Genomic DNA, 13,531 nt, shown 5'->3' on the forward strand with positions numbered 1-13,531 from the left:
GTCCTCCTGAATCTCAGGCCAGTGCTTTATCCACTGCGTCACCTAGCTGCCCCTCTCTGGCATTATTAAGAGGAATGGGTGCTGTATTTTGTCAAAGACTCTTTCTGCATCTATTAAGATAATCTTATGATTTCTGTTGGTTTCATTATTGAAATGTTCAATTATGCCGCTGGTTTTCCTAATATTGAATCAACTCTGCATTCCTGGTATAAATCCCACCTTGTCATAGTGTATGGTTTTTGTGATCTAATGCTGCGATTTCTTTGCTGATGTTTTAAGATTTTTGCATCGATATTCATTAGAGAAATTGGCTCAGCCTTCTCTTGAAAGCATCCAGGGATAGGGAGCTTACTATTCACGAGCCTCCCCTGGTCAGAAACAGTGGTGAGAGTCTGTAGTAAAGGACACATTTCAGGCCCATGATTCAGGATTCTTGGTAGCCCTGAGCCCGGCCTCAGCCCGGGGTCGGGAGCTCGGAGTCTGCGGGTTGGAATGAAGCCGAAACCGCCTTAACAGTCTGGGCTACCTTAAGAGAGCCCGTCCTTCTGCAGCAGCCAATAGAAAAGCAGCGATGGGCGGGGCGAGGGGTTGTTACCCTTTGATTCAGGCCCGGAGCCAGGGCCCGGGAGTCCCTGCTTGGACGTGCCCCGAGCACCCCAGGCTGAGCTGAGTGAGATTCTCTGGCCCTCCGTCTCCATAGTTATGGCGGGACTGCTCCGGGGAGCCACTCGGATCCTAGCCAGCTGGAGGAGCTACTGCACAAAGGGGCAGCGGGTAATGACCCAGAGTTTGGCAGGGAATCCTGCGACCTGACGGGTGGAGAGGCTGGACGCCTCTCAGGCTCCCCACCGAAGCCCCTCAAGCAGCAGCTGCTCTTGATCCCGGGGAGGGGGGTGACCCGGGGATCCTCTCGAATTGGAATGGGCAGAGAAAGCTGCAAAGGGTTAAAATCCCCCTCTTCCACTTCCACCCTGGGGCTCCGGTGACACTGGCATGGCAGCATAGTTGCCCAGTGGAGTGTCCGGGAAAGTAGAGTTCCTTTGGCTTAAGGCTTTGCTGACCTGTTTACGTGGGGCCTAGAAATCCAGGTGTCACCCGACTGTCTTTAACCGGCTATGTGACTTTGGGCAAATTCCATCTGGTCTCGGCCCGGTTACGGCATCTGACACATGAGGTGTTTTCAGCTCGAATGACCCATGACCTCTCAGGGCTGCCGTTTTTTTCTATTCATAAAATGGGGTAATGGATGAATCTATTCTAGAGCCTACATTCTTGGAGTCTCCGAATCTGTTGCCTGTTAGACAGAACCTGTGATTTAAGCTGTGGCTCTTTTCAAGTGCACCTGCAACTCATTTTATATAACAGTTCTGAAAAAACTAGTGTCCTGTTCTAGCAACAGATTTTATTGGGCACCTACTATCTTCAATAGCCTATGCTAGATACAGTGGGGGGAGATAAGGATGAGCCTTTGTGAGTGTGTGTGAGTGTGTGTGTGTGTGTGTGTGTGTGTGTGTGTGTGTGTGTGTGTGTGTGTGAAATATAAGGATGAACCTTTTAAAAGTTTTAAAATAAACATACTTAGCTTTAACATAGGGTATGAACCCCAACAAATTCAAAATGGAACCCTTCTCAGGACAATGCCCCTCAAAAGTTAAGCAAAACAGCATAGAAGTTGATTGCTTGAGACTGACAGAAGCTATTTTGTGCATTAGAAAGGTTTTTTGTTGTTGTTGTGTGGAGGGTTTTTTTATTGTTGTTTTTTCGGCAGGGCAATGAGGGTTAAGTGACTTGCCCAGGGTCACACAGCTAGTAAGTGTCAAGTATCTAAGGTCATATTTGAACTCAGGTCCTCCTGAATCCAGGGTTGGTGCTTTATCCACTGCATCATCTAGCTGCCCCCAGAAAGTTTTATTTCCCCCCAGAAAGTTTTTTAAAGATAAAAAGTTAGGTACTTTAATAAGTTTTTTCTTTTTAAAATTATACTTTCTTTTTAATTTACAAACTTTTCTCTAACTTCCCTCTCCCCCATGTAAGTTCCTTGAAGGCAGACATTTCATTTTCATCTTTTTATCCCCTGGCCCTGGCTAAGTGCCTAGCACATAGTAGGTGCTTAATAAATGTTTGCTGATTGGCTGATTGATCGATCTTCCCCTAAAAGCTCAGATCTGCTAGAACCCTGATTTACTGCCCCCTTCTGATCCTTACAGGAGCAGATCGGTGAAGATTTTGTGAAGGCACTGAAGGCAGTGGTGGGGGAGCCCAATGTATCCACAGCTGCTGCGGTGCTTGACCAGCATGGTCATGATGAATCTATGCACAGGTAGGTGGCTGGGCAGGTGGCCACATGTGGTTGCTGAATCTGGCCCCCTCATTCTTTTTTTTTTTTTTTTTTGTATGTGAGGCAATTGGGGTTAAGTGATTTGCCCAGGGTCATACAGCTAGTGTCAAGTGTCTGAGGCCGGATTTGAACTCAGGTCTTCCTGACTCCAGGGCCTGTGCTCTATCCACTGCACCACCTAGCTGCCCCTGGCCCCCTCATTCTTTTTTTTTTTTTAAGTGAGGCAATTGGGGTTAAGCGACTTGCCCAGGGTCACACAGCTAGTAAGTGTTAAGTGTCTGAGGCCGGATTTGAACTCAGGTACTCCTGACTCCATGGCCGGTGCTCCATCCACTGTGCCATCTAGCTGCCCCTGGCCCCCTCATTCTTAAAACAAAAAGACAGATGAGACAGAGTGGCCACATGGCCAAGCGGAATGCTTGGTGCGGGCAATGAGAGCACCTGGGCTCTCTTCTTGGTACCTGACTTTAAGAAGGTGTCCTCTGCTTTGAACCAGGCAGGTAACCTTGGGGATGTCAGTCCTCTCTGGAATCTAGTTTGTCTGTAGAATAAGCGTGGAGGTGAGGGAATGCAATCATCCCCAAAGCCTTTATTCTTTGTTGATGAGTCTGGTTCATTCTTCTACCCATTTTGATGATATGCCCTTTGGCGCTTGGCTTTGCTCTGGGTTTGAGAGAAGGGTCTAAGGTTTTAGGAATGGGGTCCATTCCTGCCTCTTCCTGGTTGGACAAGTCTCTCTTAAAGCCCTTTTCCTGGAGAGCTTTGTTCCAGGCCTTTAGGAGACAAAGTTCAGCATGCCAGGGATGAAGGTTGCCCTTTGGTCTTCCACTCCAGGAATATTCTTTTCCCTCCTAGACCTCAGCACAGAGGCAGCCCTTTGGGCACTGTCTACTGCCCGCCATCTTGGAGTCTGAGGGCTTGGTTGGGTTTTTATTAGGGGGGAGGTACTGGGACCTGCTGGCCTCCTCCAGCCTTGTCTCCTCTGGCAGATGCAGCCCCCCAGATGCAGTTGTCTGGCCCCAGAATGTGAAGCAAGTCAGCCAGCTGGCAGCACTGTGCTATGATCATGGCATCCCCATTATTCCCTTTGGCACTGGGACAGGCCTGGAAGGCGGTGTCAATGCTATAAAGGTATGGCCAGGGCCCTGGGGCTGGGTCTCTCTCAAGTGGGGTCATTTGGCCTCTCCATCTTTGAGACTTCTGTCTCCTTACCTCCACCTACATTCCTCTAGGTTCCCTCCCCCAATTTAGACCCTATTATACAAGAATCTGTCTTCCCCCATCTCTGATTGGCTAAGACAAGATGTTGACTCTACCCCTTCAACATTTGCTATTTTCTAGCTCTATCCATAACACCCTTCCTTCCTTCCTAGTGGGCCCTGCTATTCCCCTCCCCCAGCAACTACACCCACTGGCCCAGGAACCCCAGGTAATTGGGCAGCAGGATCCTGGGGGCAATGGGTCAGTACCTGTGATGGTCTAGGCTGGCCCCATGGGAAAATGATACTTATAGACAAAGTGAAATTTAAGGAGTAGAAGCAGCATGTGCTGGCTTTGGAGTAAAGACTTGAGGTCTGCCTCTGGTACTAATTAGCTGTTATCTGGACATGGAATAATGGAAAAAGAATTGATGTAGGAGCCAGGAAGACCTGGGTTCAGGTCCTGCCTTTGGACAAATCACTTCACCTCCCTAAGATTCTAAGTTGCATAGATATAATAGTCAAAAATGGGGGAGGGGCTACAACTTTTTTAAAAGTTCATGGATTCATCATGAATTTTTTTAAAAAACAGTTTTTATTTGTCTTTAAAACTATTGGGGGCAGCTAGATGGTGCAGTGGATAAAGCACTGGCCTTGGATTCAGGAGGACCTGAGTTCAAATCCAGCCTCAGACACTTGACACTTAACAAGCTGTGTGACCCTGGGCAAGTCACTTAACCCTCATTGCCCTGAAAAGAAAGAAAGAAAGAAAGAAAACTATACATATCACTCAGCTATAATTCCCTTTGTATCCCTTCCCCTCCCTGTTCCCAGAGAGCCATCCCTTTAGCAAAGAAAAAAACATTATAGAAAACCCCCAAGCAAAATTGGTCACCTATCTTAAGGAAAGCTTGGTATATTGGGGGACAGCCTTAAGCTTCTCAAGTTGGGGTCAGAGAACTTGTTTGCTCTCCCTCTCAGCCCTTGACCCTCCATCAGAAGCAGAAGCTGGGGCGAGGGGCCCCTGAACGTCTTGGCATCCTAGAAACAATGATGTTCTCCCTTCTCAAAGAGCCTTGCTCCTACCTTGCTTTAATCTGGGCCTTCCATTTCTAGGGTCCTCAGTGGGATTATTCCTTCCCTTCTTCTTCCCTCATCTTCTGGACACTTAGCTCCTGGCGTCTCTTGATCAGTGAAGGTGTGTGTGTGTGTGTGTGTGTGTGTGTGTGTGTGCGCGCGCGCGCGCATGTGGTGGGGCAGATGGAGATCCATCTGACCTCTTCCCCTTCCCTGTCTCCCCTTCCTTCTCTGTTAGGGTGGCATCTGCTTTAACCTTACCCACATGGACCGTGTCTTGGATCTGAATGTGGATGATTTTTCGGTGACTGTGGAGCCTGGGGTTACCCGGAAAGCCCTTAACTCCTACCTGAGAGATACTGGTCTCTGGTTCCCAGTGGGTATGACTTGGGGGACAGGCTCTGGGGTATTTCTTCTGGGACCAGGGATACCTTCCCCAATGGCTCCAAAAAGAGTGGGTGTTGTAGGGAGGATGCCTAGGCTCAGCCTAGGGAGTTTCTGGCTTCTCTCCTCACTCTGACCCTATGCCTCTAGGGCTTGCCACTTTCCCCCAGGACACCAGACAAATGGGCACAGCTCAAGCCATGTGCTGCCCATCCCTCCAAAGCTAATGGGTTGGTTTTCTCCTGGGACCCATTGGCAGCTCCACACCCTCTCCCAATTTGGATCCTTTCCTCCTCATCCTCTCTTTTCCCCCAGATCCAGGAGCGGACGCCTCCCTCTGTGGCATGGCAGCTACGGGGGCCTCAGGTACCAACGCTGTTCGGTACGGCACCATGGTGGAAAATGTTATCAACCTGGAAGTTGTGTTGGCAAATGGGCAGATCCTTCACACCTCAGGACAAGGCCGCCGATTCCGGTGAGTGGGGCTGGATATTGAGGGTTAGGGTCAGGACCTTCAGCAACCAAGGCACCAGTCAGCCCTAGGGAGCCAGTAGACAGATGGAATCTGTTGAGGGACTAACCCCCTCTTACTCATTTTTTGGATTGGTCACACTCATGGAGGGTAGAATACTACAGATTATCCAAAGCAGCAGATAAACCAGAAGTCATTCCTCAACTGATTTCTTGGAAAACATTCTGATTTTTTTCCTTTCCCTTTCCTCCCTGGCCAGATTTATCCTCCTTGTTGTGGTTGGCATGGCCTCATATTTTGAAAAAAAATGATGGATATTAAAAGATATCAGTATTTTATATCACCTGTATTTCCCAATCCGTCCCCTTCACTCTCTTCCCTAAGAACCATAATAAAAGAAGAAAAAAAAACCCAGTTCGGCAAAACTTACCATATAGACTTTTAAAAATCATGACATTATATGAAGTGCTGTCCCTCAGGAAGGACCATGCCTTCTCCCGTCTCTTCTTTGGGGACGGGCTTGGTCATTTCAGCTTCATGTTCAGTTCCAATTGTTTTATTGCTGTTCCTCCCACTCCCACCACTGTGGCCTCAAATGGCCCTCATGCTGGTTGAGCAGTTGGGACAGAGTCCTGGTGTTGTCAATATTGTCTTGTCGACTGAAGTGTCCTTGGCCTGGGAGCCGGGAGACTGGAGTTCTGCTTACGGCTCTCCTGCGCTCTAGCTGTGTGAGTCTGGGCAAGAGAGCTCCTCCCCTTGAGCCTGCTTCCTCATCTGTAAAATGAAGGGGTTGGATGAGATGGTCTCTTCTGACCCTTGGCTGGTGATCCACTCGTGCGCTCTAGACCTTGGTCCCAGCCATTGGGAAATAGAGGCAGCTTCGGTCAAAGCTTAAATGGGTCAGGCCATGGCTGCCGAATGCCACCACGTTAGTTAGGATACCTGGGGATTTGGAGAGCTCATCCCTGATTCCTGAGGAAGGGAGCATAGTGTGTTGGGGGGAGTGATGGGTTTGGAGGTAGAGGGTCTGGGTTCGAATCATGCCTGTGCCACTTATGACCTGTGACTGGGTAGATTACTTCACCTCTATGTATAATCTTTATTTTGTAAAATGATGTTGGGCCAGATGATTTCTAAGGTCCCTTCTAGCTTGAAATCCAAGTTCCTATGGCCCTGTGTCACGTGGGGACTACCTTGGGGCCGACCCCAGGAACCCATTGTTGTGTTCCTTGGGGGGCCCAGGAAAAGCTCAGCTGGCTACAACCTGACTGGACTGTTTGTTGGCTCCGAGGGGACACTGGGCCTCATCACCACGGCAACACTACGACTGCATGGCATCCCTGAGGCCACTGTGGCAGCGGTCTGTGCCTTCCCCAGCATCCAGGCTGCTGTGGATAGCACTGTGCTGATCATCCAGAGTGGAGTGCCCGTGGCACGCATTGGTGAGGACTGGGGGCAGGGGGTCTTGCTCATTTGGAAGGAAAACAGTGCACCCCTACCCCCTACTCCCACCTCTCATAGCTGGGGAGCCTTAAAAAGAAGTTCTCACTAGCTGTGTGACCCTGGGCAAGTCACTTAACCCCAACTGCCTCACTTAAAAAAAAAAAAGAAGTTCTCTACTGTCAGTCACTTAACATCAGGGGTTAAGCCTCCTGGGGGCCAACGTCTGGGGAGAACCTAATCCCACCCTCAGGAGACAGTGTAGTAAGCAAAAGTCTGGACCAGGGATCAGGGAGACCTGAGCTTTAGGCCCAGCTTTACTGCTAAGTGGAGCAGTCACTCCCCTTCTAGGATTCACTTTCTTCATCCCTTCCATCTTCCCTCACATTCCCGGGGTATTAGTCTCATGGCTTCCTTGATATCGACTGCCCTAATTTTAGGGGGTCTCCCCATCTCACTCAGGTTGGAAGTTCTGAGGTCTCAAGTGGGTCCCTTCCCATTATTGATCAACATGGGAACTTTAACCTGCTCCAGTACTGCCCTGGGCTGCATGGTAGGAGGTGCTACCTTCTTGCCTGCCTGCCAGGGGCTTAGTATAGACCCTCCAATCAACTTAGCCCAAAGCAGCTCAGAACTCCTGAGCTCAAGTGATCTACCAGCCTCTGCCTCCCCAGGAGCAAGGGGTCACAGGCATGTGTCACCATGTCCAGCCATCAATTTGTATCATACATAAGTTAACTTTGCACGACTTCATGTTGAATTTAGCTGATGTAGTGGCAAGAATACTGGTTCTGTAAATCTGGCCTCGGATACTTGACACTAGCTGTGTGACCCTGGGCAAGTCACTTAACCCCAATTGCCTCACCAAAAAAACCCCAAACACTGGGTATGGAGTCAGAATATGTGGGTTCATGTGAATCCTGGCTCTGATTTGTCTTATTTTTGTGACCCATGACCAATCATGGGTCCTTCTGTGGTTAGTGTGGCCTCATATTAAAAAAAAAATGATGGGCCTTGGTCTTTTCATTGATAAAATGAGGCAGCTGCCTGTTGAAGCTAATGTACCCTTTCTCAGAATAATATTTTAAAGTATATAAATTAAATATAGGATTATAAAGGAAACCAGTTATGTAGAAATAGTTATCAAAATATTTTTTAAAAAGTTCCCAGACTCCCTGAAATCTGTCAGAAAACCTTAGCTGCTCTAGATGTCTATGTCCTTTCTGTCTCTAAATAGTGCCTGGCTAACAGTTGATAGTTAATGATTGATTAAATGGTATAATTCTGTGAGATGTACCCGGTCAACCAACCAATCAATCAATCAATCAATCAATCAATATTTTATTAGGCAGGCACTATGTGCCAAGCACTGTGCTGGAGTTGTTTGGGCTGGTGGAAGAAGAGGTCATTCCTGGTGTGTGTGTGGCCCTCCTGTCTCTTCTCCATTCACCTCTTCCTCCCCCCTCCCCGCTCCTCCAGAGTTCCTGGATGACATTACGATGGACGCCTGCAATAAGTACAGTGGTCTGACCAGTGCTGTGGCTCCCACCCTCTTTTTGGAGTTCCATGGCTCCCAGCGAGGGTTGGAGGAGCAGCTGCAGAGGACAGGTGAGGCTTCCTCCGGCTTGGGGGAGGAGAGTCCCATCCCAACAGCCCTGAGACTGTGGCTATCCTGGGGGAGGAAGGGGAGATAAAGGGGGGCTGAGGTGACAAGGATCCCCTACAGAGGAGATCACCCGGCAGAACGGAAGCTCCCATTTCTCGTGGTCGAAGGAGCCAGAGGAGCGGAGCCGGCTGTGGACAGCTCGGCACAACGCCTGGTACGCCATCCTGGCTCTTAGGCCTGGCTGCAAGGTGAGCCAGGGCGGGGAGAAACAGGGCCCACCTGCCCCCAAGCACTTAGGGGGTGGGCAGATTCCCTTCTACCCCATGCTCTGGGACCTTGCACATCACTCTCCATCTAAGCTCTCCGAGGAGCCCCTTTTCCTGGGCTGGAGGACAGAAGGAAGAGGGCAAAGCATCTTGTCAGGAGGCAGTCATTGATGGACCTCAGTGGGTTTGTATCTCACCCACTCAGGGCTACTCGACAGATGTCTGTGTACCCATTTCACGGCTCCCAGAGATCATGGTGCAGGCCAAGAAGGACCTCAAAGCTTCCGGACTCACAGGTGACCTCCCCAGCCCTCCTGCCTTTCCCAGACCAGAAGAGAGAGGCTGGAGTTCCACTGCAGGAAGGAGAGAGAGGGGCAAGAGTTGGGGCACGAGGAGGGTGGACGTAGTGGGGGGCCCAGGACAGGTAGTGGTGTCTGGCATTGGGCAGCCATCCCTTTCTCCCTTCCTAGGAGCCATACTTGGGCATGTTGGCGATGGAAACTTTCACTGCATCTTAGTGTTCGACTCTGAGGATGCTGATGAATACCGCCGAGTAAAGGAGTTTGGGAAACAGCTGGGGAGGTACCAGATTCAGCTGACTTCTCAGTTGGGAGGGTGGGGTGGGGGAGATCATCGCAGCTAGGCAGGAACCAGAGGCTCAGGGACAAGAGCGTGGGGTTCAAAGGACACATTCCATTCTGGGGAGAGACTTGGGTGAGCTAGATCCTGGAGTGGGAGGAAGGAAGGAGGCGACCGGCCCCTGTGCCCCTGGATCCTGGTGCCAATTCCAGGCCCCCCTCAAGCACAGAAGTCACAAAAGCTCTTGCTGAGCAATTTAAGAGGCCTCAGCCAGTCCATCTCAACAGCCGGCACTAAGGAGGCTGCCTCTTGGGCTGTGTACCCTAGGAACGCCCTGGCTATGAACGGGACCTGCACTGGGGAGCACGGCATTGGGATGGGCAAACGCCAGCTACTGAAGGAGGAGGTTGGCCCTGTAGGCATAGAGACCATGAGGCAGATCAAATCGATCCTGGACCCCAAGAACCTCATGAACCCTGGAAAAGTGCTGTGAGGGCCTGGATCTTGTGCTGACGACCTCCCTGGCCAAGGAGCTGCCCTGCCAGCAGGGATCAGGCTATGGAAATGAGGCTAGCGATGAGGACCAAGACCCAAACACCGTTAACCGGCAGAAGTTACCTCAGCCATCCCGCTGCCTTTCAGATGCAACTTCTTTAATGAACTCAGAGAGAATTGGTAGGGATGGGTTGTATGGAGCAAAGACTTCAGTAGAGGAGAATGGCTGATCATCACCTTTGACCTGGGCAAACATCTCTCCTTAGACCCCCAAACACTGGTTTAGGTCAGCCCTAAGTATCCTGGGGAAACAGGAGGGCCCCAGGGGAAGGAGGGCTCACTGCTTATGGGTCTTGGCCAGCTCAGCCCAGGCCCTTTGTCTATTATGATTTTTCTAAGTAAACATGTTAGAACTGCCCTCTTAAGGCTCTCTCTCCTCTATTTCTCACCCAGTCTCCTCAACCTAGAAGCCGTGGGGAAGGCAAGACCAGGCTACATCCTGTATTCTCAGGTTTCTCCCCAGTTTAGGGCCCCAGCCAACAGCCTTCCCCTCCTCTTGCTCTGTGGTTTATGATAAAACACTAAAGTGACCTCATGAGAGAAAGGCTAGCCAGTTGGGGGCGAGGGGGAGAGATGGTTTAGGGGCAATGCCATCTGATCTCCCAAGATGTCTGGAAAAGGAATCATACCATCTTAGGAGCTGCAGGGTCACATCATCTGACCTCTTGTCTCATACAGAGATTCCCTCTACGATATCCTTTATGGTAAGCATCCAGTTATCTTTGGAAGACAATTAATGACCTCACAAGACAGTTCATCCCATTTAGGGGCAAGTTTATCATATGAAAGCTCTTCCTTGTACCAAAATTCGTCCCTCTGTAAAGTCTAGCTCTCAGTCTCAGTTCTACTACAGAAGAATAGCCCCCGGAGAGCAACAGTTACATATCCCCTCATTTTCTACAAGTTCTTTCACCCAATTCTCACCAAGGGCAGAGTTGCCTTCTGAGAGACATGTCCTGCTGTGTGAATGTTCCTCTAAAATATTACTCCCAGGGGCAGCTAGGTGGTACGGTAGATAAAGCACCAGTCTTGGATTCAGGAGGACCTGAGTTCAAATCCAGCCTCAGACACTTGACACTAGCTGTGTGACCCTGGGCAAGTCACTTAACCCCCCTCGCCTCACCAAAAAAATAAAATAAAATAAAATAAAATATGACTCCCTGAGGGAAGCATATAATTTAAGAGTGGTCTGACCAGGTCAGTGTACCAGGTCTATCAATGCCCCTGTTCTGACCATTATACTCACATGCAGCTAAGCTTTGGGGGCTCATCAACACCCTAGAAGACTCATGGCCAAGGTCCTGTTAGTACTAGATCCTTACGGAGCCTCTTTTACCAAGGAAGGTCCTGGTGCCCGAGCAGTACTGCAAAAGAGAGTCCATGGTTTCTGACCGAGTGCTCTTCAGTGATTCTGAAGGTTCCCCGCTCTGTTTTCTCAATATCTATAAGTATTTTAAGAGCTCAGTCCCAGTTACACAAGAAGAGATCATAATGTGTGTTGGTAGAAAGAGCACTTGGATAGCTATGGGGAGAACCGTGTCCTCAGTCCCATCTCTTCCAGTAATTAGCAGATTGTTTCCCCTCTCTGGGTCTAAGAGTCTTCATCCGTAAAATAACTAAGTGGACTAGTGGTTACTAAGGTTCCTCCCCAAAGTCCAATGATGAATGAAAACAAAATAAAACAGAAAAGAAAGGCAAACATCTCCCCAACCAAGATGGTTGAGTTTTGGTGGAAGAGGGAAGTCGGAGAAAGCGTGTTTTGTATCTGCGTGTGTGTCCTCCGTGGGCTATGGTGAGAAGGGCCTGAAGATAAAGGCCTACCTTGTATCCCATCCCATCCTTCCCTTCCCCGGAAAGCGGGTTTTAATGAATTGTGTTGGTCGTGGTACAACTCAGCTTGGTGTTTCTTCAGGTTCAAATAACCGAGCTACCCTTAGGCAGCTTGGCCCAGTGGACCCCAATGCCCTCCAAGGCACACGTCCATCACTAAAGAAGCCCTCTCTACGTGGGTCGAAAAGCCCGCCCACCTAGGTCCCATTGGCTTTCTGGCCTGCTGTTCCCATCATAATCCAGCAGAGGGCGTACCGCATACTGGAGAGGGACCAGGGCAGCTGCTGGTGCCCAGCACGCCAGCCTGGGCTTCCTGAAGGAAGACCGTGCAGAAGGGTCGCCTCCTCCTACTGGGCAGATTGAGTGGGGGTGGGGTGGCCGGGGAGTAGATGTTTCCCTGGTTTCATTTAAATACTCGGGTCTGGCTCGCTATGGGACTTCTCCCCATCGTTCCCACCTGCCTGGACCTCTCCTGGCTTATCTGGTCTAAGGCACAGATGCAGCTTATCAGGCAGCAGGAGTACAAATACATATTGGAATTCCAAATTATATTGGAAAGTCCATTTGCTGGTTTTGGAAACAGGACCTGCATTTAAATCCTGATTTTTTTTTTTTTTTTTTGCAGGCAATGGGGGTTAAGTGACTTGCCCAGGGTCACACAGTTAGTAAGTGTTGAGTGTCTGAGGCTGGATTTGAACTCAGGTATCCACTGCGCTGCCTAGCTGCCCCCAATATGCCTTCTTCATAACAACCATATGTAAGCGGTGAAAATGTGAAGCCAGGGGCAGATGAGAAAACAGTGGCCATGCTGGGCGCATCTTCAGCAGATTCTGAAGCCAGGTCTTCTGACTAGCAGGCTACTCAAATCTGGTGTCTCTGGGCAGCACAGCTCTAGGCACTTGGACAGCGTGGGGAGGGATAAAAGGGAGCGGTGGAGGAAGTGGCTTGAGTTTTAACCAGGGTGAGGCAGGCAGCTCCATCACACCCCCCCAGGCAGGTGCCGACATACGTCCTGAAGCCTTGTTCCTCTCGGCAATTAATGATGGCTAACATTTACACAGTCCTTTGAGATTTGCATGATACTTTGGACACAAGACCTCACTTGATAATTACAGCAGCCCTGTGAAGTAGGTGCCATTATACCCATTCCACAGATGAAGAAAGGGAGTCACTGAGACTGTCTTGCCCAGTGGGGCGGCAGAGCAGAAAGCATCTAAGCATCTGAAGGGGATTCTGAACTTGCCTGACGCTAAGCCCAGCCAGCACCCATCTGCTGTTAGGTGCTGCTTCATTTGGCCTCCAAGGTCCAGCCCCACACTTTCCTCTGCACACTATCTTGCCCAGATCACTAGCCAAGGAGTGCTACAGACACTGGGAGCCCTGGGAGAACCTCTGGTTTCTGCTGCATTTGGTCCTCACGCTCGCCTTAAAGAATTCCTGCCTCCCCCAATCCTGGGCTAAGCCAGTTCTTGATTGTGGGCTCTGCCTGCATTGGTTCACTGCGCAGGGCAACCCTTCGGAAACGTGGGGCAAGGCTCCAGCTGGGGTGAACCTCCCTATGGGTGTACCTGCTGCTACATTCTGACATTCCAAGAAGACGGGAGATCAACGATGACCTCGACCCCTGCAGTTTCTGCCTGATATTTAGAGGGGTCTGCGCTTGGAGGGGGACCCCATCCCCTCACAGCCTTGGGGGTCCCCGGATACCTTCTTTCCACCTGTCACTTTTAAAGGCTTTTAAGGGGTCAGGTAGATCGGAGAGTCAGCCCACGAGCCCCTATAACA

General features: G+C 50.1%; 1 protein-coding gene across 1 annotated transcript; it reads left to right on the top strand.

Annotated features, from left to right (window-relative positions):
• The first annotated feature begins 593 nt into the window (after nucleotides 1-593).
• Nucleotides 594-10,281, top strand: LDHD (lactate dehydrogenase D). Its single transcript, XM_043981918.1, has 11 exons — nucleotides 594-774; nucleotides 2,208-2,320; nucleotides 3,328-3,469; nucleotides 4,853-4,994; nucleotides 5,314-5,473; nucleotides 6,713-6,912; nucleotides 8,390-8,518; nucleotides 8,637-8,764; nucleotides 8,988-9,078; nucleotides 9,253-9,364; nucleotides 9,689-10,281. The coding sequence occupies exons 1-11, from the start codon at nucleotides 703-705 to the stop codon at nucleotides 9,852-9,854; spliced, it is 1,455 nt and encodes a 484-aa protein (XP_043837853.1). The 5' UTR covers nucleotides 594-702; the 3' UTR covers nucleotides 9,855-10,281.
• The last annotated feature ends 3,250 nt before the right edge of the window (nucleotides 10,282-13,531 follow it).

This window comes from Dromiciops gliroides, chromosome 2 (assembly GCF_019393635.1).
Source record: "Dromiciops gliroides isolate mDroGli1 chromosome 2, mDroGli1.pri, whole genome shotgun sequence".
NCBI lineage: Eukaryota > Metazoa > Chordata > Mammalia > Microbiotheria > Microbiotheriidae > Dromiciops > Dromiciops gliroides.

What these genes read in the sequence shown, in the direction of transcription:
- LDHD (XM_043981918.1), top strand. Translation starts at nt 703, where the DNA reads ATGGCGGGACTGCTCCGGGGAGCCACTCGGATCCTAGCCAGCTGGAGG. An exon ending in CAAAGCTTCCGGACTCACAG is followed by an intron (nt 9,079 to 9,252) that starts GTGACCTCCCCA and finishes CTCCCTTCCTAG; the next exon opens with GAGCCATACTTGGGCATGTT. An exon ending in TTTGGGAAACAGCTGGGGAG is followed by an intron (nt 9,365 to 9,688) that starts GTACCAGATTCA and finishes TGTGTACCCTAG; the next exon opens with GAACGCCCTGGCTATGAACG.